The 26,643-nt window shown below is 45.1% G+C and overlaps 2 protein-coding genes across 11 annotated transcripts; one reads left to right on the top strand and one right to left on the bottom strand.

The window, feature by feature from the left end:
* Positions 1-259: 259 nt before the first annotated feature.
* LETMD1 (LETM1 domain containing 1) lies at positions 260-11,774 on the top strand (the record flags this gene model as incomplete). Of its 10 annotated transcripts, none has more annotated exons than XM_080705661.1 (9): positions 260-381; positions 922-1,073; positions 3,502-3,617; positions 5,557-5,639; positions 7,491-7,677; positions 7,806-7,907; positions 7,999-8,151; positions 9,143-9,239; positions 11,700-11,770. In XM_080705661.1, the coding sequence occupies 9 exons, from the start codon at positions 260-262 to the stop codon at positions 11,768-11,770; spliced, it is 1,083 nt and encodes a 360-aa protein (XP_080561787.1). The 10 variants fall into 10 exon arrangements, with proteins under 10 accessions (XP_080561787.1, XP_080561785.1, XP_080561788.1 ...); XM_080705659.1 differs by having other exon boundaries at positions 901-1,073; XM_080705662.1 differs by lacking the exon at positions 9,143-9,239 and having other exon boundaries at positions 901-1,073; positions 11,700-11,774.
* Positions 11,775-15,840: 4,066 nt separating this feature from the next.
* CSRNP2 (cysteine and serine rich nuclear protein 2) lies at positions 15,841-26,194 on the bottom strand (the record flags this gene model as incomplete). Its single annotated transcript, XM_080706075.1, has 4 exons — positions 25,965-26,194; positions 22,973-23,232; positions 18,694-18,990; positions 15,841-16,764 (listed from the first exon to the last, which is right to left on the bottom strand). The coding sequence occupies exons 1-4, from the start codon at positions 26,113-26,115 to the stop codon at positions 15,841-15,843; spliced, it is 1,632 nt and encodes a 543-aa protein (XP_080562201.1). The 5' UTR covers positions 26,116-26,194.
* Positions 26,195-26,643: the final 449 nt, after the last annotated feature.

Here is a 26,643-nt window from a genome sequence, read left to right as displayed (position 1 = left end):
GCGGAGGGCACTAGGTTCTTCAAGGAGACGGCGTCCTCAGGACGACAAACCAGGTTAGAGGTAGAAGCCCTCGCTCCCTCGGGGAAAGACCGCTTCCGGCGCCTTGACACGCGGAAGTGCTGCGCGTCCAATCCCAGCCCTTCTTCCGCACTCAGTCTGCGAGCCCCGCCCCACTACCAATCAGCACTCAGGAAATGCGCAAGCGTTCGGGACGGTAAACTTTGACCCGGAGACTTCTTCCCCGCCCCTCTTAGTGAAGATGGCGCTGTCCAGGGTGTGCTGGGCTCGGGCTGCTCTGTGGGGTTCGGCCGTCACCCCTGGACCTTTTGTCACCCGGAGGCTGCAGCTTGGTCGCTCTTGCTTTGCTGGGGGAGCCCCTCGGTGAGGGACCTGGAGAGAAAAGCGTTTTGGACGTCCAGCCCTTTCCAGTGACTCAGCCTGGCTTAATTCTCAGGGTTCCTTGCTTTGGCCCCAGGATTTTTTTATTCTTTTATACAGGGTCGGAATTCTGATCCCCGTCAGGGTCCTGATTCCTGAACCCTCTGGACTCTCAGAACTTCATGTCTTATCTCCCCGCGTGGCCAGAGTTCATCTTTTAGCTTCCCCTTTTCAGCTCAGGTTTTATTGCTGCTATCTCAATCCCGCCTCTTTCTAGCCTTAGCTTGCAGGTCAGATTGTTAGAGGCTTTGCACTCTCTCCAGGCTCATAACCACTTCATCACTTCTCTTCCTGCTTGGCTTCTGCCTGATTTGGCCCTCAGTGTGATTGCTTGTCTCTCCTTGACCCCAGGCTCTTTCTTGGATTTACAAGTTTGAAGTCTGAGCATATGTTCTCTGAGATTTGTATTTTACAGTAGGGACCCCAGGTGTGAGGCAGCTTCCAGGACTGGTTCCCAGATAGTCTCTCTGATCTTCCTTATAGGTCTTCAAAGCTTCATCTTACTCCAAAAGCAGATGTGAAGAGCTTGATCTCTTATGTGGTGACCAAGACAAAAGCGATTAATGGGACATACCATCGTTTGTTGAGTCGTCATTTCCCCCGCTTCTATACCCTGTACACAATCTTCATGAAAGGTAAAATATAAAGAAATAAAAACAACAAAAACCAACTAAAGTAGAAATCCTGAGTCAGCTTTGGGGCAACGTTAGAGGGTTAGAATAACTAAGAACATTCGTAGATTCTGCAATGAGGGTGTGAGTTGGAATGTCTTCTGTTTCATAAATGTTTGAGCATTAAAATAATTCTTATAAATAAGCACTTTTAAGAATTATTCTATAAAGATGTTATGAAAGACAACTTCTGACGATGCAGGAGAGGGAAGATAATATAGGTTTATTTTTGTACTTTTCTTAACCACATTCCTGGTTATTGTAGAATCTTCTTGTTCTTCTCAAGGATGGAAATCTATGGCTGTTCAGACCCATCCTGTGATTTATCCTTTATCATGACCCATAAGAAAATGTGGTCTAGCCAGGCGTGGTGGCGCACGCTTGTAATCCCAGCATCTGGTGGGTTTTCAGACAGCCTCAGCCACTTAGTGAGGCCCTTTGCAACTCAGTGAGATCCTGTTTCAAAATAAAGAATTTTAAAAAATAGGGCTGGGGGTGTAGCTCGGAGGTAGAATGCCCCTGGATTTCATCCTCAGTACAGAAAAAAAAAAAAAAAAAATGTGGTCTAGCAGGGCACGGTAGGGCACACCTGTAATGGGCTGCTTGTTAGGCTGAAGCAGGAGGATTACAAATTTAAGGCCAGCCCTGGCAATTTAGCAAAATTTTGTCTCAAAATGCTAGGATTGTAGCTGTGTGGTAGAGCACTTGCCTAGCATGTGTAAGACCCTAAGTCTGATTCCCAATACTAAAAAAAAAAAAAAAGTACACAAACACATCTTCAATCCTCCTGTCTCAGCCTCCCAAGTACAAGTACTGGGATCACAGGCATGTACCACCATGCCCAGCTTAAAATGTTCTTTAAAAGCAAGGCAAAACAAAACAATCAATCAAACAAACAAACAAACAAACAAACAAAAACCAACCAGGCATAGTGCCTGTAATCCCAGTACTTTCAAAGCTGAAACAGGAGTATCATAGGTTTGAGACAGCCTACACAATTTAGAACTTTAGCAACTTAGCTAAACCCTATTTCAAAATAAAATAGGGGCCAGGTGTAGTGGTGGACGCTTGTAATTCCAGCATTCGGGAGGTGGAGACTGGAGGATTGCCTTTGGGGACAGCCTCAGCTACATAGCAAAGGCCTTTGCAATTCAGTGAGACCCTGTTTCAAAAAAAGACTAGCCGGGTGCGGTGGCGCAAGCTTGTAATCACCACGCTTGGGAGGCGGAGACAGGAGGATTGTACAGGAAGCCAGCCTCTCTGGCTTAAGAGACCCTGTTTCCAAATAAAATATAAAATAGGTCTGGGAGTGTAGCCCAGAGGTAGAAGGGTTCCATCCTCAGTACCACCAAAATAAATAAATAAATAAAATAAAATAAAATAAATAAAAAGACTAAAAAATAGGGCTGGGCGTGTATCTTAGAGGTCCAGTGCCCCTGGGTTCCATCCTGGTACTGCAAAAAAAAAAAAAAATAGAGCTGAGGATTTTGCTCAGAGATAGAATGCCCCGGGGTTTAATCTCCAGTACCACAACAAAACAAAATAAAATGCATTTCATTTTGGAAATCTCAAATCATATACAAAATTGAAACAGTATAATTAGCTTTCAGTATTTAACCTCACTTCAACATTACCAACTTGTGGCTGCCAATCCTATTCCTATATTTGTCTTCTCCAGTATTGTTTTGAAGCCAGTCTAGACATAATACCTTTCCTAAATATGAAAGCATTAAAAAACTGAAGTTCTAGCCGGGCGTGGTGGCACACGCTTGTAATCCCCGCGCTTGGGAGGCAGAGACAGGAGGATTGCGCAGGTTCGAAGCTAGCCGCGCGCGCTGGCTTAGGAGACCCTGTTTCCAATTTAAAAAATGTAAAAATAGGTCTGGGAGTGGAGGTAGAAGGGCTTCCAGGAACCCCAGTACCACCAAAAAAAAAAAAAAAAAAAAACAAGTTCTAGATAAACACAAGAATTCTCATAGATGATGACTTAAAATGCAATCTTAAAAATATGCAGAATTACATGACTTATGAATGTGATCCAGAAAGAATATGAATTAATATCTGGTGAGGAATTTAGAGGATTAATTGGGCAAGACTTCCTGAAGTTAGCAAGCTAGAGTTTTATAAAGGAGCAAGTAATGAACTTAAAGAGGGAGGGAGAGATTCTCTAGCAGGCCACAGAAGATCAGTTTAGCTGGAAGAGGATTAATGTGCTGGGGGAAACAGAATGGGTTGGCCTCAGAAGAGTTTCATGTTACCTAGCTGAAAGCTTGTCTGTGGAGTAGTGTGGGGAGGAGCAAGTGTGTGCATGTGAGGGAAATGAGAGCAGGAAGTTGTGGTAAGATTCAATCTGCGATAACATCACACTCTGTCCTCTACTTCAATGAGGCAGGAATACAGATGTTATGGGCTGATGCCAAAGAGGCTAGAAGAATAAAGGCAAATATGAGGAAGCACAATATAAAGTTTCATCAACTTTCATACCGGGAGATGGAGCATTTGAGACAGGTATGGGCTGGGGTAGATATCCAGAGGTTCATGGTGAGGTAATTACAGTTAACTAAAATCTTGAATTTCTTTCTGTACTTTCTTGTTCACCACTGGTCACATCTTTCCCCTTTGCCATCACATCAAAGTATAAAACTGAATGAGGGCATCTGATTATTTGTCAGAATTCAAGCCAGGCGTGATGGCACACACCTGTAATCCTAGTACTTAGGAGGCTGAGACAGGAGGTTCACAGGTTCAAGGCCAGTCTCAGCCACTTAGCAGGCCTCTCAGCAACCTAGTAAGACCCTGTTTCAAAATAAAAAATAAAATAGGGTTGGGATGTAGCTCATAGGCAGAATGCCACTGGATCCAATGCCCAGTACCACAAAAAAGAAAAAAGAATTGGGTTTATTCAGAATTGTAGCCCCCCTGTAGCAGAACTCCATAAAATTTCTGGCACATTTTCTGAATAAAAGATGTAAGCACTAAGCTGGGCGTGGTGGCACATGCTTATAATCCCTGCACTTGGGAGACTGAGACAGGAGGATCGCAGGTTTGTGGCCAGTCTCAGCTACTTAGTGAGACCCTATCTCAAAAATAAAGAAAAAATAAATAAGGCTGGGGGTGTAGTTTGGAGGTAGAATCCCCCTTCGTTCAATCCCCAGGACCACATGTACAAAAAAGAAAATGTAAGCAATAAACCCAATTTATTCCTAAACATATAAAAATCTACAAAGATTCATAGGAAAGAACGAAAGTAATATTTGGCAGTGACTTAATGGCCAAATATTTATTTTTTCTTTTTCAGTATTGGGGATGGAACCCAGGGGCATTCTACCTCAGAGCTTTACCCCCAACCCTGTTTTTTATTCTTTATTTTGAAACAGGGTCTTACTGAGTTGCAAAGGGCCTCACTAAGTAGCTGTGGCTGCCCATGAGCCGTGATCTTCCTGTCTCAGCCTCCCAAATGCTGGGATTATAAGTGTGCGCCACCACGCCTGGTTTAATGGCCTATTTTGAAGTTGGGAGTAATAATCTAGGATCCATTCTGCATATTAGAAAGAATTCACCAAGGGATTAGATGTAATGTTAGTCCCTATACTAGATATTATTTGGAATATGAAAATCAATAAAATAGTGGTTTTATCCTCAAGGAACTTGCCAACTAGAAACAAAGAGTAATAAACTTGGTAGTTTTTCTGGGCTGTAATAGGAGTTTACTGCACAGCAGAATGGAGGGCTTGCCCATGATATGAAGAAGGGCTGGGCATGGTGGTGCATGTAAGTAGTCCCAGTACTTGGGAGGCTGAAACTGGAGATCAGCCTGAACTACTTAGTAAGGCTCTGTTTCAAAATAAAGAATAAAATATAGGGCTGTGGGTGGGGCTTGGAGGTAGAATATCCCTGGGTTCAACTCCCATTTCTGCAAAATAAATAAAAAAAAGAAGGAAGGAAGGAAGAAAGAATGAACAAACTTACTTGGGCTAGATGTGATGGTGTAGCTTTAATCCCAGTACTTGGGAGGCTGAGAAAGGAGGACTGAAGGTTCAACGCCAGTGTGCAGCTGCTTAATGAGACCCTTTTTCAAAATAATAAAAAAAAGGCTGGGGGTATAACTCAGAGGTAGAACACCTCTGGGTTAAATCCCCAGTACCAGCCGGGTGTGGTGGCGCATGCTTGTAATCCCAGCATTCAGGAGGCTGAGACCGGAGGATTGCGGTTCGCGGATAGCCTCAGCTATTTAGTGAGGCTCTCTGCAACTCAGTGAGACCCGGTTTCAAAATAAAGAGAATAAAAAATAATAAGCCAGGGGGTGTAGCTCGGAGGTCGAATGCCCCTGGGTTCCATCCCCAGACCCCCCCCCCACAAAAATCCCCAGTACCAAAAAAGAAGAAAAAAAATAACAATTAAAATATTTACTTGGTTTAAAACTATATCTCTGTTTATCTCTGTCTAGTTCCGTCGAGATGTCACCAAGTGTCTTTTCGTAGGTGTCATCTCCATCCCACCCTTAACTAACTACCTGGTCTTCCTGCTGATGTGAGTACATACCTGCATCTCCCTAGCATCTTAAAGATATATAGTTTTTTAAATGAGAAATTATTGTAAGAACTTCTCAGAAGGTAGGCAGAAGTGATCAAATGTTCTGCTCCAATCTTCTTCTTATCTCAGGATTCATAAAAGCCACTCAGTAACACCTGTTACTAGGTCACATCACAGGGGTAGGTGTAGATGACCTAAATGCCCTGGGTCATGTGCACTGTGATTATGATCATTTCCATAATCCCAAGAGACAGCATTGCACTCCCTGAGACATATGGAAATTTGCGACAACATTTTTTTTCTTCAGGAAAGGCATTTTATATTCTGATATCTTGTCTTTATTTCTCCAAATATAAAAAAAACACTTTAAAATGATTACCTTACATGTTGTTCCAATTGTTTAGTATTGTGAAATAATCTGTGGCTCAATAGCTTAACACAATCACTGTTTTCATGATTTTGTGGGTCAAGAATTTGAGTAGAGCTTTGGTAGGTGATTGCTTTTCCTCGTCCATGTAGTGTTGACAGAGGTTCCTCCGTGTTATATAGCAGCTAGTCTGGAGGACCTAAGGTTACTTTGAACGTCTGGTGCCTTGACGGGGATGGCTGGAAGATGGGACTATCAACCAAAGTGCCTGAGTATGACTTCTTCTGTAGAGCTGTGTCATGGTCATGGGACTTCTTACGTTAGTCAGGGTTCCAAGAGTGAGTGTTCTAATGGTCACTCAGATTAAAAAAATGGGACACAAACCTCACTGTCCATAAGAGGAATGCCAGAGAATTTGTGGCCGCAGTTCAAAACCGCCACACATGTGGATAAATGAATTAAAGGATACATCTATTAGCTGGGCATGGTTGCATGCCTGTAGTCCCAGAATTTGGGAGGCTGAGTCAGGAGGATTGCAGGTTCAAGGACAGTCTCAGCAACTTAGTGAGACCCTGTTTCAAAATAAAAACAACATATATATAAAAAGGGCCAGGTGTATAGCTTAGAGGCAAAATGTCCCTGGGTTCAATCTCTAGTACCACACCCACAAACCTAAATGTGTTGCCTTTTCCATCCTGTATACAACAGTAAACAGTAGGTTTTCAACGTCACCTAGTGTCCTGCTATGTCTGCAATTCTGTCAAAACATGTTTCCACATGCTTTGGTTCAAAAGGAATCATTTTATCTGATTTCTAAATGCTAGATTATTCTACCACTGCTTCTTTTCATGTCATCTTTCAGTAATGTTGCCTGAAATTGTGCTTCAGTATATCTTTATTTTTTTTAATTTTTATTTATTTATTTATTTATTTTTGTGTGGTACTGGGGTTCCTGGAAGCCCTTCTACCTCGGGGCTACACTCCCAGACCTATTTTTACATTTTCATTTTGGAAACAGGGTCTCCTAAGCCAGCGCGCGGCTGGCTTCGAACCTGCGCGATCCTCCTGTCTCTGCCTCCCAAGCGCGGGGATTACAAGCGTGCACCACCACGCCCGGCTCTAGTATATCTTTAAACCTTGAGCGTAAAGTCACTTAAGAAAAATAACATTGATGCCAGGCATGGTAGCACACGTCTGTAACCCTAGTACTTGGGAGGCTGAGACAGGAGACTGTGGTTTGCAGCCAGCCTCAGCAACTTAGGGAGGACCCCCCCCACACAATTTAGTGAGACCCTATTTTAAAAAATATAGGGCTGAGGGTGTAATTCCAAATACCCCCTGCCCCCCAAAAAAATAATATTGAAATAGAGAAATAGCATCTCCATCCCTTCTTCCTAGATTCTATGTCTACCAAATCCCTTTTTATCTCACTTTGAAATATGTAAGTTTCAGCAAGTGACTGATTTTTTTTTCCCTTTCAGGTACCTGTTTCCAAGACAGCTGTTGATTAGGCATTTCTGGACCCCCAAACAACAAATTGACTTCTTAAATATTTATCATACTCTCCGGAAGCAATCCCACTCAGAAATCATGAATTATTTAGAGAAGGTCGTCCCTCTTGTTTCTGATGCACAGCTTCGGTGGCATCTGAAAGACCTATGCACCAAGGTATTCCTCTAGTTAATCCTTCCTGCAAGCTAGGGATCTTGCTATGTTAGATCCAGTGCACACCAAAACCAGGTACAAAGGCTGGTCAGGACTTTCCTAACGTCTACCAATTTCTTACCTCTCCCAAGATACAGAATGGTACCCACCCAGCGGTACATGATATCCTGGCTATCAGAGAGTGTTTCTGTAGCCATCCTCTGAGCATGAACCAGCTCCAAGCTTCACACATGGTGAGCACTTAGAAGGCTTCTCTTTTCCACAGACTTAAAGATTTCAGGTCTTCAGGGTAATACTGTTTGACTTTGTCCTCCTGTGTCACAGAAAGCCTTGAGCCGGGCCATGCTTCTCACGTCCTACCTGCCTCCTCCCTTATTGAGATGGCGTTTACAGTCTCATACCACTGTTATTCACCACCTGGACAGGGCGTTGGCAAAGCTGGGGGTTGGCCAGCTGACTGCTCAGGAAGTAAAATCGGTAAGGGCTTGATTGCAATATCAAGCAGTCTCCCACAGTGGGCTGGAAGCTTACAAGGATTCCTTGTTTTATATTAAAGCCCAAGCTCTGCCAGGCATGGTGGCGCATGCTTGTAATCCCAGTACTTGGGAGGCTGAGACAGGAGGATCGCGGTTCGTGGCCAGCCTCAGCTACTTAGTGAGGCTCTCTGCAATTTAGTGAGACCCTGTTTCAAAATTAAGAATAAAAAATAGGGTTGGGGTGTAGCTCAGAGGTAGAATGCCCCTGGGTTCCATCCCCAGTACTACAAAAATAATAGATAGATAGATAGATCGACCGATAGATAGATAGATAGATAGATAGATAGATAGATAGATAGAGGAAAGGTTTGTTTGGCTTGTAGTTTTGGAGGTTTCAGTCCTTGATGAGCTCCTTAGCTTCTGGGGTGTGGTGAAGTAGCACATCATGGCAGGGAATGCCTGTTGGGGCAAAACTGCTCACCTTGTGGCTGGGCAGGAAGGAACAGGAAGGGGGTGGGGGGCTCATGTCCTACAGTGCCCTTGAGGGCATGCCCCAGTGACCCAAAGACCTCGCTGTAGGCCCCACCTCTTAAAAGTTTCCACAATCTCCCATTAGCACCAGTTAGAGGACTAGTCCTTTAACATGTGGGACATTTCAGATCCAAGCTCTAGCAATAGGCCTCTTTGTTATTTATCCATCACTAGGTTAAATTGCCATGGGAAAGGTCTCTTAGAGGGTTGAGGTTGTAACCTATTTAAAAGAGATTTGGGTGAGGCCCTTTGCAACTCAGTTAGACCCTGTGTCAAAATAAAGAATAAGAAATAGGACTAGGGGTGTAGCTCAGAGGTAGAATGCCCCTGGGTTCCATCTCCAGTAGTGCAAAAAATTAAAACAAATAAAAGAGGAGATTTAGGATTATTTGTGGATTTCTACTTCTTTGGCATACTCACCGTATGATTGCTAAGGACTGTTTCTCTTCTGAGCACTGCAGGCTTGTTATCTTCGGGGCCTCAATTCTACCCATATTGCTGAAGACAGGTGTCGAACTTGGCTGGGAGAATGGCTGCAGATCTCCTGCAGCCTGAAAGGTACAAAAAAATTCTATGGTTATGCCATCAAAGTTCAGGTCTCTTTTGTATATAATTCTGAGATTATTTTCGAGTTAATTACTGAGTACTCTAAAACCTTTCTCTAACGTATATGTCTAATTGAAAAGGTAGAAACCCACATGCTTACTCCATGCGTAGGCAGATAATGCAGTAGACTGTGTAAGATAAGAAGGATGGTGGGGACCATGGGAATGCAAGAGGGAGGGAGTGCTAATCTGGAGCAGATTTTCTCACCTTTGGCACTCTTCATGGTTGTGGGGGGGCTATCTTTTGTATTATAGGATGTTTTGCAGTCTCTCTGGCCTCTACCACTAGATGCCAGTAGCACCCCTAGTTGAGACAACCAAAAACATCTCCATATATTGCCAAAAGTTTCAGGGGTGGGAATGATGAAGGGAAAGAGGCAGAGTTGTTCCAATTGAAAAGCATGGCCTCGCCAGGCATGGTAACTCATGCCTATGATCCCAGTACTTGGGAGGCTGAGACAGGAGGATCACAGGTTCAAGGACAGCCTCAGGAAGTAGTGAGATTCTCATTAACCTAGTAAGAACCTGTTTTCTAATAAAATAGAGCACTGGATGTGGTGGCACACGCTTGTTAAGTACTTGGGAGGCTGAGACAGGAGGATTGCAGGTTCGCAGCCAGCTTCAGCTACTTATGCTGGGATTATAAGCATATGCTACCACACCCAGCTGAGAACCTGCTTCAAAAGTAAAGAACAAAAAATAGGGCTAGGTGTATAGCTCAGAGGTAGAATGACCCTGGGCACAATCTCCAGTACTGAAAAAAACAAGAAAGAAAGAAAAAAGAATAAAAGGCCAGGTGTGGTGGCAAATGCTTATAATCCCAGCATTTGGGAGGCTGAGCTGAAGGATCATAGTTCGTGGACAGCCTCAGCTACTTAGTGAGGCCCTCTGCAAGTTAGTGAAACCCTGTTTCAAAATAAAGAATAAAAAATAGGGCTAGGGTTGTAGCTTGGAGTAAGAATGCCCCTGGGAGAGAGAGAGAGAGAGAGAGGGAGAGGGAGAGGGAGAGGGAGAGGGAGAGGGAGAGGGAGAGGGAGAGGGAGAGGGAACTAAACACATTAAAAGAATTCTACTGGCTGAACAAAAAGTATGTGAGGCTGAGTATTAGGTGTGTTGGTCTTATTGGCTAGGTCTTGATGTTTCCTAGGTCTTTGGATACCAGTAAGTTGTTGGTTTTTTTTAATAGTACTGAAGATTAAACCCAGAGGCATTCTACTTCTGAGCTACACTGCCAGCCCTATTTTGTTTTTTCTTTTTGTAGTACTGAGGTTGGAACCCAGGGGCACTGTACCTCCAAGTAACACCTCCAGCCCTATTTTTTAGTCTTTTTATTTTATTTTTTGAGGTACTGGGGATGAAACCCAGGGGCATTCTACCTCCGAGCTACACCCTCAGCCTTATTTTTTATTCTTTGTTTTGAAACAGGGTCTCACTGAGTTGCAAAGGGCCTCATTAAGTAGCTGAGGCTGTCTGTGAACCCAGATCCTCTGGTCTCAGCCTCCCGAATGCTGGGGTTACAAGCGTGCGCCACCACGCCCATCTGCCGGCCCTTTTTTTTATTCTTTATTTTGAAACAGGATCTCACTAAGTTGTGGAGGGCCTTGCTAAGTAGCTGAGGTGGATCATGAACCTGCGATCCTCCTGCCTCAGCTTCCCAAGTACTGGATTACAAGTGTGCGCCACCATGCCTGGCTAGGGTAAGGCTTTTTTTTTTTTTTTTTTTTTTTTTGTGGTACTGGGGATGGAACCCAGGGGCATTCTACTTCTGAGCTACACCCTCAGCTCTATTTTTTATTCTTTCTTTTCAAACAGGGTCCTCACTAAGTAGCTGAGACTGGCTGCGAACCTCAATCCTCCCGTCTCAGCTTCCCAAATGCTGTGATTACAAGTGTGCACCACCGCACCACCGTGCCCAGCTAGAGTAAGGTTGTTTTAAATTAATTTTAGCCGGGCGTGGTGGCGCACGCTTGTAATCCCTGCGCTTGGGAGGCAGAGGCAAGAGGATCGAGGCCAGCCGCGCTGGTTTAAGAGACCCTGTTTCAAAAATACAGAAAATAGGTCTGGGAGTGTAGCCCAGAGGTAGAAGGGCTTCCAGGAACCCCAGTACCACCAAAAAAAAAAAAAAAATTAATTTTAATTTTTATTGGTGTACTATAGTCTCAAATCATAATGTAGAAAGGGTTGCTAATCTTGAAGTTGAGGAATATACTAGAACACCAGAAGAAACCCAAGGTATCGGTGGCATTTGGAACCATTGTCACTTGTGAATTTTTGACTATTATCATCTGAGAATCACCTCAACACCACACCTCCTGTGCTTGGCCCCTGCCTTCAGTTTCAAGCTCTGTTTGCACAGGCTGGTAGAAGGCATGTTGTTCCCTGACCAACCCACTATCATTGCTGGTGTTTCCAGAAGCAGAGTTGTCCCTCTTGCTGCACAACGTGGTCCTGCTGTCGACCAACTACCTTGGGACGAGGCGCTGAGTGAAGCACAGACGGGATGGCGTTGTCCTGCGGTGCACAGTACAGCAGTGTGCGACCAAACACCCTGTCAGCAGTCTGCGTACACTGTCAGGTGTGTGGGAGGCGGTGAGCGGGCGCCATGGGCTTTACAGCGTGCTCCCCACGGGGGCTGTAGACATTCCTCTCACAGCTTGAGCTAGAACTCTCCCCAAGGGCAGCCTGTACGGGGTGTCCTCCCATCACCCTCATACTAAGCTGGAGCTGGCAGCAACCTCCATGCTAGTATTTTATTGTTATGTTCAGGTCTTATGAAGTCAGTTTTTGCCCCAGTGGGAGTCATTTGGCCTTAAACTTATCAATTACCATCTTTTTTACAACTGTGTGGTTTAAAACATTTTTTTTTTTTTGGTTAAAAGAATTTCTGGCTGGTAAGAACAGCACCATTTAAACTGGAGCATTTATGCCCCACTGTTCTTCAGTGCTCCCTTCCATCCTCTCTGATATGACCAAAAATAGACATTTTTAAAATTGCTGTTCTCTTCACTGGCATGGGGTAACCACTCCTTTTCCTTTTAAAATCCTTTGAACACCTTGATTTTTTTTTTTAAATGAATAAGTTATGGGGATATTCTAAAGAAAAAGATAAAAAGGAAGTGCTAACTGACCCCTTCCCGTGTTTACAGCCTTCAGCCCTCATTGTCTTAATTTCTGGGCTGTTGTACAGCCTTCTTTGGATCTTAAATTCTTTGCTACCTCCACTGTGTTGCAGCAATCCAACTGTAACCAACAGTGGCTGCCTTCTTTGGGCCACGGGTCAAACCCAAAAGGTATAATTACTGCCCAGTCCTGGGAGACCAGGAGAGATCTGCATTGAGATAGTAAGTTGGGTTTAGCTTTCTTGTGTACAGTCATGACCTGTAGTTCTGTAATAACTTATTGTAAACGCATGAAGCACTGCTTTCAAACCCAAGTAAAGACTGCCTGAAACCAGTTGATGGAATTTACTTATGCACACGCTAATCATTTTGCTAAGGCTCCTCTTACAAGATTGACATAACCTAACTAATGGAGATTTCGTTGGAATAGAATCTTCTGATGGGATGGAAGTTTTAAAGGAACTAATTTTAAGTCAATCTTTGGGTGTACACTTTAAGGTAGTAACTAGGAATAACAAAAAATGAGACTATAGACAGGCAAAGGTGTAACAGGGCAGGAGCAAGGCCTGCTTACGCTGGAGAGGTGCACAAGGGTATCTGAGGCGAGACAGGCTCTTGGTGCTCCAAAGACAATACTCTACATTTCCATTACAAAGTGTTTCTACTGTTCAAATTAATTCCTAACTGACCTAATTAGTTTTATATACAAAGCTGGAGAAGCATCCTTTCTCTAAAAAGTTAACTGAATTGTGGCCTGCCAAGATAAAGAGTAACACATGATTCTTTTGAATATTTCTTTAATATTACATTTAAATATTCTCTTTTAAATACAGCATTATCACAATGTAAATAACCTAAAGGGAGAAAAACTTTTCAGAGAACCAGACAAGCTTTGGATTCACATTGAAGATACTACCTGTGTACAGTTATGTGAGAAAGGAAATCAGGAATCGAGTCGTTTTAATAAGTAATTTCTTTTATCTAGGCCTAGACTGAGTGGGACTGCAGCAGTCTGCTTCTCTGATCAGAGACCTAGCTTTCCTAGCAACCAAGAGCTATAATTTTGTCCAACTCAAGTAGCACCAGAAATGCGATGGACTCTGTTGTAGAAAAGGCCTTCTGCTTGATGGCAGTTAATGCTAAATGTTAGTATTTAGCATTCACAAGTTGGGGTCAGTTTGAGTCAGAACTGTGGAGCTAACAAAGGGATAGACGTAGATTGAGACTAGAGTAGTGCAGAAATACTAAATATCTTATGAGTTGGCAATGAGTTTAGTAATTACAAATCTAAATTTGTTTGATCCCAAAGGCTAATGTGTTTCTTACTCAACAGTTGGATTCACTTCCTAAATTAAGCTAGAATCTTCCTGAGGGAATGTGCAGAGCTCCCCACCTTCCAACAAGATTTTTTTTGGTACTGGGGACTGAACTCAGAAGCATTCGACCTCCAAGCTACACCCCAGCTCGATTTCATTTCTTATCTGGAAGTAGGGTCTCACTAAGTTGTTGAGAGCCTCGCTAAGTTGCCGGAGCTGGCTTTGAATCTGTGATCCTTCTATTTCAGCCTCCCAAGTACTGGGTATAAGCCTGAACTACCATGCTGGGTTCTAACAAACTTTTAAAAAAGATTCTTTTTTTTCCTAGAGTCAAATTCCCAGTTAAGCTCTGTTCTTGTGTTTGAGGACTCCAGTCCAAGGTGGAGGAATGTAGCTCAGTTTGGAATAAGATCTCTGTCTCAGGTACTTTAAGACTCAACTGTTTTTTGAGGTCAGGAGATGGGAAGAGCTAGAGACCCATGGACTGAATCAGGAACTTCTCTCCAGATATAAAACCAAGCAAAACAGGAATAGACTGGAAAGGCAGAATGGGTTAAAACATGTATCTGTATTAAGTACAAGGCCTTTTGGGCTCAGACATTATAGGCGAAATGCTGCTGCCTCATACATGCAGGTTGCTTTTAAGATGCCAGAGCCTTACTATCCTATAAGAAATGGCTTTATGAGCAAGGTAAGTAGGAACAGTTCTTTCCCCCACCATAAAGGGGAAAAAAGAGTTTACTTTTTTCTTTCCTTATTAATAAATCGTACCAGAAGTGAAGCATGGTGTAAAGGATGCAAACAGTGGTTTGCTCCATTTCCATCTTAAAATGGGCAAAGATAACTTTGCCAATAAAAAGAAATCAGTGGTGTCGTAGAGCAGATTCTGGAACATAAGAGGAACAGGAACCACAGACCGAATTTGAGTCCCATTTTATACTTTTCAAAGGTTACACTCAAACCTTTGGAACCTGGAAATTGTATGTGGCATTTGAGTATTGGTTTGTCTTTCAATTTTTGCATATCATGAAAATTTAACAACCATTTGCAATTCTTGGGATTGAAGTGGCATAGTGTAAGAACTCTCTGACCCTGTACATCCAAGAAGGACCATAAGGGTAGATACAGGAAAAAAAGAACAGAAACTAGTTACTGACCTAGATTGCCACATCTTAATATTTAAAGCTCAGATCTCCCAAAAAGGTCAAACAAACCAACAAACCTGGTTGAAAAAGCAAGCATGACACAGTCATCTTTCCAGTAGCAGGCTGTCCCTGCGGCCTCCCTAGACGCAGTTAATGCTCCATATAGGCCTCCCATGGGATGGGCGCACGCACAGCGTGTGTCACACGCACGCAGAGGCCCTGGGCCCTTTATGCCACATCCCCAGCCAATCTAATTCTTTTTCTTTAAAGGAAAAAGGATGGAGGAAAAGAAGACAGACAAGTTTTACTCTAGTACCTAAGAACATGTGAAGGAACAAAATTCAAGTTGCAGACCAGGAATCCCCAGTGTGGGGAGCAGGTCAGAGAACACCAAACACGTCAAATATTAACTTATTTACCAAGTAGGGGGAAGGCAGGTTACATTTTTAGGAATCCAAAAGATCTGTATAGAAACAGCAACCCGTCCACCCCTCCTCTCTAGATCCAACTAGATGACCTTTCCAATTGTACGGTTATGATACAACAAGATGGGGTATCAGAAAAACCACGGAGAGAAATGAGCTGGTATCCTGCCTGGCACCCAGCGGAGCAGAGGCTTTGCCATGTTGTTCAAATTCTAGTGTTCTGGTCCCTACATAAAGAATAGCTGCTTGAATTACCCAGCTCCTCCTGTGAGACCCTAGTCTTTGTTCCAGTGGCCCAGAAAGCTCAGTATTCGGCACTGTGCAGCTTCTTCTAAGACTATCCCCACAACAAGCTGGGGCTGGTCTCCTTGGTACTGTTTCCCTTTTAAAAAATACTTGTACAAACAATCCTTTCCCACCTATTTCCCAGAGACCCCAATAAAATAATAGGGGAGAAGCAGCAGCTTCTACAGTCTTATTTTGAAATGGCATTAGATAAAATAAGGGAATAAATAGAGAATGGACAAGAGGCAGTATCTCCACGCCACGTCACACTGCCAGAGGGAGCTCCAGGGCTGGCTCTTCAGGGGGCCGGTCCTCGCTCTGCTGGGAGGCCTTCTCCACCCCGCAGCCCTCTTCATTGTCTGTGCGGAAGGGGAGGCTGGAGGGGGACCAAGAGGGGCGGAAGTCTTCACTCACAGGCTCCTCAGAGTTACAATCTTCAGGCAATAGTGCTTCTAGAGTGGGTGTCTTTCCCACCTCTGATTTGCAGAGGGCAGCTGGGTCTGTGGGGCTGCAGGCCACCAGGGAGGTAACAGGGAGAGAGAAGACACTCAGATCCTTCTCCTTGGGGAAAGAAGCTGCACCTTCTTCTGGACCAGGCTCTCCTTTCACTCCCAAGACCGGCCTCTGCTCCACCTGGTAGTAGACCAGGGGCCCGCTGTTCAAGTAGGATGGGCTGTTCACCGAGGAGGCAGATGGATGGTCTGAGTTCTCAGCAAAACACAGGACAGAGGAACCTGGGGGCAGCTGAGCCTGGATGAGAATGGGGGCTGTGAGGCCTGGGCATAGCTCTTCGGGTACTGCCAGGGGCTCCTCCAAGATGCACACGCCCAGGCTCTCGATGCTCGAGTCCAGGCTGGCGCTCGAGCCGCTGGAGTCCTCCTCGGCCTTGAGCCGCTCCAGTTCCTCCGCACTCTGCAGGTGCATCACTGCCGTCTCGTTCTCGGCGATGAACTCCTGGAAGTCCTGGGTCTCGGCGCCCTGGGCTCCTGGCAGGCCGCAGGTGGTGGCGGGCGAGGGCCCCTCCTCGGGGGCTGTGGGGCGGCTCACCTGCCGCTTGCTTTCCAGCTCCAGCTTCATGATGGTGTGCAGGTAATGAGTCCGGACTCGGATGGGATTAAACTCAATGCGCCCAGCCATGTTCCCACAGCCATCCCTGGAGCAGCCGCATGGAAAGGACATGCGATCCACCTGAGGGGCGCAAGGAGGGGGAAGCAAGATGAGACCAACTGAGCTAACCGCGGACACGGGGCCATTAGCTGGCAAGCAACCAATGCAAAACATAACGCAGCCCGCGTGGGCAGAGTACGAGATCAGTTACCAGAACACTTGTGTTTCAGTTCCAGTCCAGCCATTAATTAGTGGTGTGACCTCAAAAGGGTCATTCATTTTTTCTCCTAGGGCTTTGGTTCTTTTAGTAGACAAAAATCATTTCAAAGGCTCCTTTCAGTTAGCAAGTCCAGAGATACCTCTCTGGATGCTAACAGTTCTGAGAGTAGAAGAAATGTGTGTGCCTTAGGGACTTGTAGAACTTACCTGACTCACTGCCCTCTGCAATGACAGGCACGGGGAAGTAAGCGGAAGATCGCTAGTCCCAAAGCAATGCATTCTAGGGAAACTGAGCAAAGGTGCCCTGGTGTGCTAAGGCACGAGAATGAAGGTTCAAACAAACAATGCTAGCTGTTCTCAACCTGCCTCACTTTCCCTGAGGGTTGGCCAGTTTAGTTCTGAAGCAGTTGCCAAGATAATTAAAGGCAGAGGCTATCTGGAAAACAGACCCTGGCTACTTTCATGTCACGCTTTCCTATCCAAAAAGGAAAAACAAAAACCACCAAAAATAAAAACCAGGAGTAAAGCAAACAAACGTACAAATACTCAGTGTCTCCCTAAAGGCATCAACATGTAGTCTTTACATCAGTCCCAACAGTTCTTAGGAGTGTTCTCAGGTCTGTCAATGACAGGCTGATTCATTATGGGACTTCAGTCTGGAAAGCAGTTATTTGGCCAGTTCGGCTACAGCTATTTGTTACCTAGCTAAAAATGAGAAAAGGTTGGTTAGGAAAAATTCCACAGAGATTTAGGAATCAGTATCCACATCCTCAGAATACAAGTTCCAGGTAAATTTCATGGATGGTGCTGCTGTTTTCCACGGAAATGAACCAAATGGCCCCTTGTAGGGAGGCTGGCTGACAAGGGATATTAAGGGATATTTTCTGTCTTTTTTTTTTTTTTTTTTTTTTTGGTGGTACTGGGGTTCCTGGAAGCCCTTCTACATCCGGGCTATACTCCCAGACCTATTTTATATCATTTTTATTTGGAAACAGGGTCTCTTAAGCCAGTGAGGCTGACTTCAAACATGTGCCATCCTCCTGTCTCTGCCTCCCAAGCACGGGGATTACAAGCGTGCGCCACCATGCCCGGCATATTTTCTGTCTTTTAGGAAACCAAAGATTTAGGCTCTGCCAGTCCAGGTCTGGTCCTGAACTACAGGATTTCAAAGCCACATGAACAGTTCTAAAATGGGCGTGCTGGTGCATGCTTATAATCCTACCATTCAGGAGGCTGAGACAGGAGGATCACAGTTTGCAGACAGCCTCATCTACTTAGTGAGGCCCTTTGCAACTCAGTGAGACCTTGTTTCAAAATAAAGAATAAAAAATAGGGCTGAGGATGTAGCTTGGAGGCAGAATGCCCCTGGGTTCCATCCCCAGTACTGCAAATACATACATACATACATAATACATACATACATACATACATACATACATAACTGGAGTAGAGGTACTGTGAGCAAGGGCTTGCGGATCGGGTCTATGGGCCCACCTCATTTCTTTGTTTCCTGCTGTCTCAAGGAATCTCAGTATTTAAGGAACAGTTACTAAGCGGTAACCATACTAACCCCTGTCCCTTTGCTAACAGCTGCTCCTTATCACCTGAGGACAGAAATCCAGAAAAGGTAACAGGTCCCTCAACAGCCCGAGAATCTGTTTTGCTTGTTTTCTTTGTTATAGAAGAGGGTTTGGAACTGGGGACCCCATCCATGGATGGGCAGCCTCCTATCTTCCCCTGCACCCACCCCTCACTCTCTGACCTTGGTATAGATATACAACTTTGACTGACCTGGCATTTAATCCCAGCCTGGCTGCAGGCACATGCTTCTGGGTCACAGTACAGTCGACAGTCACAACCGCACTCTTCCCGAGACAGGCGGATGGCTCGAAGTTCTTGCTTCTCCTCTGCATCAATGCGGTGGACCCCAGAAGCCCTCAGCAGCGCCCGGCGCCGTTTGGTGGGCAGAGGCTGCAGGAAGAAGTAGTCATCCACCTCCACATTTTCCACATCAATATCTTCATCGGAAACGTCATCCAGTGTCAGGCCATCGGCCTCCACTGACTCCACGGTCCCATTCTTGGTCAGCTGTCAAGAGACAGGAAAGATCAGCCTCTGGGGCATTAGCAACAAAAGCCCCTTTCAGTGGAGAGAGAGAAGCACCATCCACTGAACGTCCGTGATGGGAAGACCTGGGCGGTCCCATATGGCAGGCCTCTGAGCACTAGGATTTGGTGACTAAGAAACTGGGTTTTCAATTTTATTTAATTTCTAGTTAATTCATTAGTTTATTTTTGTGGTGCTGGGGATAGAACCCAGGGGCATTCTACCTCTGTACTACACCCCCACCCCTATTTTAGTTTTTATTTTGAAATAGGGTCTCATTAGGTAGCTGCGGTCAATCCTCAATCCTCTTGTCTCAGCCTCCCAAGTATTGGGATTAAAGGTGTGCACCACTATGCCCAGCCAGATATCAAATTTAAACAGAAGCCGAGCGTGGTGGTGCACGCTTGTAATCCCAGCGCTTGGGAGGCTAAGATCCTGCAGGTTCGAAGCCAGCCTCAACTACTCAGTGAGGCTCTCAGCAACTTAGTGAGACCCTGTTTCCAAATAAAATAGAAAATAGGTCTGGGAGTGAAGCCCGGAAGTAGAAAGCCCCTGGGTTCCACCCCCAGTACAACCTAAATAAATAAATAAAGTGGAGTACTAGGCTACCAGGTCTTCATCAATGAACCTGAATCCCCACCGTGGGGCAGTTAGCAGTGTGTGCTCAGGAGGGCTTCATTTTGCTGGCAGGAGAAAAAAATGAACAAATTACTAATTGCTATCAAAGAAAGCCATACTTTCTAGCCCAAGTCTAGAAGAAATGTATTATTTTCCTTTCTAATTCTTTTTTATTTGATTTTTGTAGGGTGGTATAAATAGCACTGTGGGTGCTATCTAGGGGCAGAAATCTGGGTTTTCTGGGCTGTGAGCAAAGGGAGCCAGGAAAGGGAATCTCCGTGGAAGGGCAGGCTGAAGACAATCGGTGGCTGAATGAGTCCTGCAAACTCACTAGAGAATCCAAGGAAAGAAAATGAGGCCTCGCAGTCCCCAGGGCTCTGCAAGCTGCTAGCAGGATGAAAGCCAGTGACTGGAGTCTTTGGCTCATTTCATCAGACAGCCACACAGTAGTGCTGGGAAAGGAACAATTCCTGGGGGAGAAGAGACGCCACGGGCCTGTGCAGCGAGCCGCACACTTGCTGTGTTCACTGGGAGGGGAAGGAAAGCGGTCAAGCGAGAGAAGCAGTGTGGGGTTGGGTTCCCTAGTGTTCGTGTCTGTACTAGGCAGGTAACTACAAGCCCTTTCTGTAGTCCTCGGGGCTGCCTCTGCCGCAGGAAGGCCTGTGCCTGAGCGCCCTCACCCCTGCATCCTCTAAAGAGCTGAGAGCGGCAGAGGAAAGAAACCCATGCAGACGAAACAACTGAGTGTCACGCAAGATGTGGCAGTCAAATCAGTGAGGAGCCTTCTAGTCACTTAACAGTATTGGGACAATTGCATATTCTTGGGAATTTCATACCATTCATGATGACAAATTCCGTATGTGCAAAACACCAAATACAAATAAAATAATAAAAGCGTTAGAAAAGTGAAAGGTAACTAGAGCTGCAGAGCTCCAAGCAACGAACGGAACAACAACCCCAAAGAAAAACAAACACTAGATGGTATACAAGAGAGTGGCATATGTGTATTTTTGAGACCAACTGCATCCTTTATAGAGTTCTTTTTTTTTTTTTTTTGCCATACTGGGGATGGAACCCAGGGGCTTTCTTCCTCGAAGCTACACCCCCAGCCCCATTTTTTAAAATTTTGAAACAGGGTCTCATTGAGTTGCAGAGGGCCTCACTAAGTAGCTGAGGCTGTCCATGAACCACGATCCTCCTGTCTCAGCCTCCCAAATGCTGGGATGACAAGCGCGCGCCACCACGCCCGGCTTATAGAGTTCTAAAGACGGGAAAAATTTCAAAGAGAAGAGTAAACTGGACCTGGGAAATACAGAGCAAGTGTCTTCTCTAGACATGTAGAGATGTATTAGATGCCACTACTGCTGGGCTTACTAAATATTCTGCTTAACAAGAATACTGTTTTTTTGGGTTTGGTTTTTTTTTTTTTTTTTTGCAGTACTGGGGATGGAACCCAGGTGCATTTTACCTGCAAGCTACATTCTCAGCCCTATTTTCTTAGTCTTTTTATTTATTTTATTTATTTTAGTTTATTATTATTATTATTATTATTATTTTTTTTTTTTTTTTTTTTTTGGCAGGTCTGGGGATGGAACCCAGGGGCATTCAACCTCAAAGCTACACCCCCTATCCTGTTTTTTATTCTTTATTTTGAAACAGGGTCTCACTAAGTTGCGGAGGGCCTAAGGTGTTCGCGAACTGCGATCCTCCAGTTCTCAGCTTCCCGAATGCTAAGATTACAAGTGTGCGCCACCACGCCCGGCTCGAATCCTGTATCTGGGTCTTGGGTTTACCTGGCTTTGTCCTGAGGATTTCCTTGGCCAGGGGTAGGGGTGGTGGTGGTGGTGGCTGCGACGGGAGGCACAGACCACTCCCCTCCATGATTTAGGAGAAAGGAGTTTTCTTCCAGGGAAAGGGAAGAATGCCTTCACTTCGGTTGCCAGAAGAGTGTTTATTTGCCCAGCTGTTGCTATAGTGGCAGGAAGGTGATGGGGTCACCAATGGAATTCCTCAGACAGAAAAAAGGGAAGGCTGGGTGTCATTCTAGTTGGAAAAACAGGTGTAAGGCTCTAGGGGGGAGGTGGACATAAAGCTGTGAGAGAAAGGAATGAACTCTGGTGTCCCACATCCTCTACCACTAGTTCTCCAGTGCTAGCACATTCTGGTGGCTCTCACTCATAACCCTGGAAATAGTGCAGCCACCAGCTTTAGTATGGGCCTGCATGCTTCAGCCCCCAAAATCCCTGAGGGCCTTTCTTTTTTCTTTTGTGGTGCTAGGGGTCCAACTCAGGGCCTCGTACACACTAGGGAATCACTCTACTGCTGAGCCAGGGCCACAGCGCTGGAAGTTTTTGAAGACTTGTGGGAACAACTGCCATGGAGTGCCAAACAGTGCAAAGAAGAAAGTGCGAGGCTATACAGAGCCATCTGAAGCAGGGCGCGGGAGTGCGTGCCTGTAATCCCAGTACTTGGGAGGTTGAGACAGTAGGAGCATAAGTTCAAGGCCAGCCTCAGCACGTTAGAAAGACCCTCAGCAACTTAAGGAGACCTACTTAAAAAATAAAGGCCAGATGGGGTGGCGCACGCTTGTAATCCCTGCATTTGGGAGGCTGAGTCACAGCAGGATCGCAGCTTGCGGGCAGCCTCAACTACTTAATGAGGCCCTTTGTAGCTCAGTGAGACCCTGTTTCAAAATACAGAATAAAGGCCGGGCATGATGGCGCATGCTTGTAATCCCCACGCTTGGGAGGCAGAGACAGGAGGATCGCAGGTTCGAAGCCAGCCGTGCTGGCTTAAGAGACCCTGTTTCCAAATTAAAAAAAAAAAAAAAAAAAAAAGAAAGAAAGAAAGAAAGAAAAACATTTGTTGAGGGCTCAGTGGTACACACCTGACACCTATAATCCCAGTACTTGAGAGACTGAGGCAAGAGGACTGCAGGCTCAAGGACAGCCTCAGCAATTTAGCAAGAGCCTTGGCAATATAGTGCGACCCTGTTCCAAAAGAAAAAATAAGAAAGGCTAGGGGTATCGCTCAGAGGTAGAACATCCCCAGGTTCAGTTGGTGAAGTCAGGGAATTCTAGAGAAGGCATTTTGCTCCCCCTGTAGACACCCATAGTAGAGATGGAAAAGGCTCAGACTGAGATTTGATTCCAAATCTGAGACTTTTCATCAGAAAGACCTGGACTCTTCACGTGTCAAGGACAAGAGTCAAATGACAAAATCCCAATGGACCTTCATGTCCGTGTTTGGTCTCCATAAAGAGAAACAGCACCACACGGCGGCCCTCGGTGGTTTCCCGCCCTGTCTGAGCGTATGGGAGGCACCAGACCCAAGTCCCCTTAGGCACCTTCATTTTTTTGGCATGGAGTTTCTCCTCCTTCAGGTGTTCACGAAGAATCTCTCGATGATTCACCTCCTGCTCCTGTGCAAACTCACAGAGTGTGTAGCTGCGTACAGAGTTATGGCGCTGGGCCATGCCCAGAGAGCTACCACCCTGGCTGGGCACACTGGTGAAACCCTGCCGCCGGGCAAAGTAGTACACAGTCACCTGGTCAAAGCGTACATTCTTCCTCCGCAGCTGCTTCTGCCGCTTCAGGATGGATGTGGCTGAGAGGGGAGCACAGAGGGATCAACTCAGAGAGGCCTGTTTGGGGGAACTGAACTCTTTCTCACCCATCTAGATTTTTTTATTTTTATTTATTTATTTATTTTTGTGTGTGTGGTACTGAGGATGGAACCCAGGGGCATTCTACCTCTGAGCTATACCCCTAGCCCTATTTTTTATTCTTTATTTTAAAATAGGGTCTCACTGAGTTGCAGAGGGCCTCACTAAGTAGCTGAGGCTGCCCGCAAACTGCGATCCTCCTGTCTCAGCCTCCCGAATGCTGTGATTACAAATGTGTGCCACCACGCACGGTCATCTAGATTCTTAACTCCTCTCTTTAAATGTGCTCCTTGTATTTGGAAAACATTGGGATATATTAAAATCATAAATGCATAGTCGCAAGGGACCTTAAACGTCTGCTGGTTTATACCACTGCTTCCAGACTGACATCCCCTCAGCACATGACCATAAAATCTATTTTTAGGCAACAACTGGAAGAGGATTGCTAAGTGATCCTTTAGGATAGAACAATCTATACCTTCACTGGCCACATGTAACAATAAAAATTAAAGTTTTTTTTTTTTTTGGTGGTACTGGGGTTCCTGGAAGCCCTTCTACCTCTGGGCTACACTCCCAGACCTATTTTTTATATTTTTATTTAGATACAGGGTCTCTTAAGCCAGCACGGCTGGCTTCGAACCTGCGCGATCCTCCTGTCTCCACCTCCCAAGCGCGGGGATTACAAGCGTGTGCCGCCACGCCTGGCTAATTAAAGTTTTAAAAGATTATAAACTCTCACCACCATAACCATATATCGAGTGCTCGCCGAGTCTCATATAAGTAATGGCTACCACTGGATAATGCATATATGAAACATTTCTATAACAGAAAATTCTACAGGACAGTGTGGATCTATAGCAGGGAGAAGGCAGATGTTTTTCCTAAATAGACAGTAAATATTTTAGGCTCAGCCAGGCGTGGTGGCACATGCTTGTAATCCCAGCACAGAGGAGGCCGAGACAGGAGGATCCGGGTCACAGAGTCTCAGCTAATGAGGACCTTTGCAAATCAGAGAGACCCTGTTTCAAAATAAAGAATAAAAAAGAAAAAGAAAAAGAAAGAAAGAAAGAAAGAAAGAGAAAAGAAAGAAATATTTTAGGCTCTACAGGCCAGGGGTCCTCTGTTGCCACAGCATGAAATCAATCCTAGACAAAAAAAAAAAAAAAAAAAAAAGTGTATTCCATTAAAGCTTTATTTACAAAAGCAGGCAGTGGACAAGACCTGGCCAGAGAGCAACTCCTGATCCACAGTATCAGATCTTTCCAAGAACTAATTAAGCCACGCCCAGCATGGTGACACAAGCCGTAACCTCAGTACTTGGAAGGCTGAGACAGGAGGATTGCAGGTTCGAGCCAGCTTTGGCAACTTAAGAGAGGTTTTCAACAACTCAGCAAGATTCTACCTCAGCAAGAGAAATAAAAATAAATAAAATTAAAAATTAAAAATAAGCCAGGCATGGCAGCATATGCTTGTAATCCCAGTATTTGAGAGACTAAGACCAAAGGATTGCAGATTCGAAAACAGCCTCAGCAAATAGTAAGACAGTGAAACATCAACCTAGTGAAAGTCTGTTTCAAAAAAATAAAAAAGAGCCAGGCGTGGTGGTGCAGGCTTGTAATCCCAGCATTTGGGAGGCTGAGACAGGAGAATTGCAGTTCACGAACAGCCTCAGCTACTTAGCTACTTAGGCCCTTTGCAACTCAGTGAGACCCTGTTTCAAAATAAAGAATAAAAAATAGAGTTGGGGGTATAGCTCAGAGGTAGAATGCCCCTGGGTTCCATCCCCAGTACCACAAAAATAAAAATAAAAGTAAAAAAAGGCTGGAGGTAAATCTCAGATTCAACCCCCAGTACCATAAATAAATAAATAAATAAATAAATAAATAATAAATAAATAAGGCTGAGTTTATAGTTTAGAAGTAGAATGTCCCTGCGTTCAATCCCCAGCACCAGTGGGCACGGTGGAGCACTGTGTAATCCTAGTACTTAGGAGGATCATAAATGCAAAGTCAGCCTCAGCGACTTAGCAAGACCCTGTTTCAAAAGGAAAAATAAAGGCTGTGCATAGTGGCGCAAGCTTGTAATCCCAGCATTTGGGAGGCTGAGACAGGAGGTTCGCAGTTTGCGGACAGCCTCATCTACTTAGTGAGGCCCTTTGCAACTCAGTGAGACCCTGTTTCAAAATAAAGAATAAAAAATAGGGCTGGGGCATAGCTCAGAGGTAGAATGCCCCTGGGTTACATCTGTAGTACTGCCAAAAATAAAAAAGGAAAAAAGGGCTGGGGAGTAGTTCAGTGATAAGAGTGTCCCTGGGTTTAATCCCTAGTACCAAAAACAAAAATCAAACAAACAAACATCTGGAGGTAACCTAGTTGCCCAGGCAATAAGTATTTATGTTCTGCTACAGTTACAATTTCCTGGAACTCTAGGGGACTCTGCTGGGGAAAGGCTAGAGTCCTGAACTCCTCCTTCCATCGAATTCAACCTCGGCTAGAGACTGGCAAACCACAACACAAGTAAAATCAGCTAGAATAAGCCAGACTTCAGTCTAGGCTGTTAGAGCCACACGGACCTCTGAACAGGCAGGAAAGATTGTGGACAGAAGCCATCTCGAGAGCGTCAGCTCGCTCTATGCTAGGGGATGTGGGTGCGCGTGGAGGGAGCGTTTACTTACGTGTGAAGCTGGCAGTTGTAGGGGGATTGAGGCTGTCGCAGCTGTCGGCACTGTCACTGCTAGAGATCTCATCATCTGAGTTGGAAACTGAGGAGCCCACGTCCACATCGTCAAACTTCCTCTTGAGACCCGAGCCCGTGAATGCATCCATTGGTTTCTGAGGGTTTCCTTGGGGAGCCCACCAAGCTGGCCCCAAAGCCCCTGATCACCACCAGCTAGCCAGGTGCATTAGGATTCTGCCCAGGGGAGAAAAGGAATCAGCATTCCTGACTCAAGACACACCTGTCCCGTCAATACCCACAGCTCTCTAACAGCCCAAGTTAACAGTCTGCTCTTCTGATCACACAGGAGAGCTCTCCAAGGACCAGTGGGAGGGAGCAGGGACCAAAGGCAGAATTACGCTCTGCCTACACCAAGACTAGACCAATTATTCTTCCTAGTTATAATATAGCATGGCATTTCCCAAAGTGTGTATCTTAACTATGCTGGTTTCAATCGGGCGTGAAATTGTCATTGGCGGGTGCTTGTAATCCCAGCATTTGGGAGACTGAGACAGGAGGATCGCGGTTCAGGAACAGCCTCAGCTACTACTTAGTGAGGCCCCTTGCAACTCAGTGAGACCCTGTTTAAAAAAAAAATAGGACTGGGGTGTAGCTGGTAGGGAGAATGCCCCTGGGTT

Source organism: Muscardinus avellanarius (assembly GCF_963383645.1).
Source record: "Muscardinus avellanarius genome assembly, chromosome: 11".
In the NCBI taxonomy this organism is placed as follows: domain Eukaryota; kingdom Metazoa; phylum Chordata; class Mammalia; order Rodentia; family Gliridae; genus Muscardinus; species Muscardinus avellanarius.
Note: the sequence above shows the minus strand (reverse complement) of the source record. Positions and strands in the feature narration are given on the sequence as shown.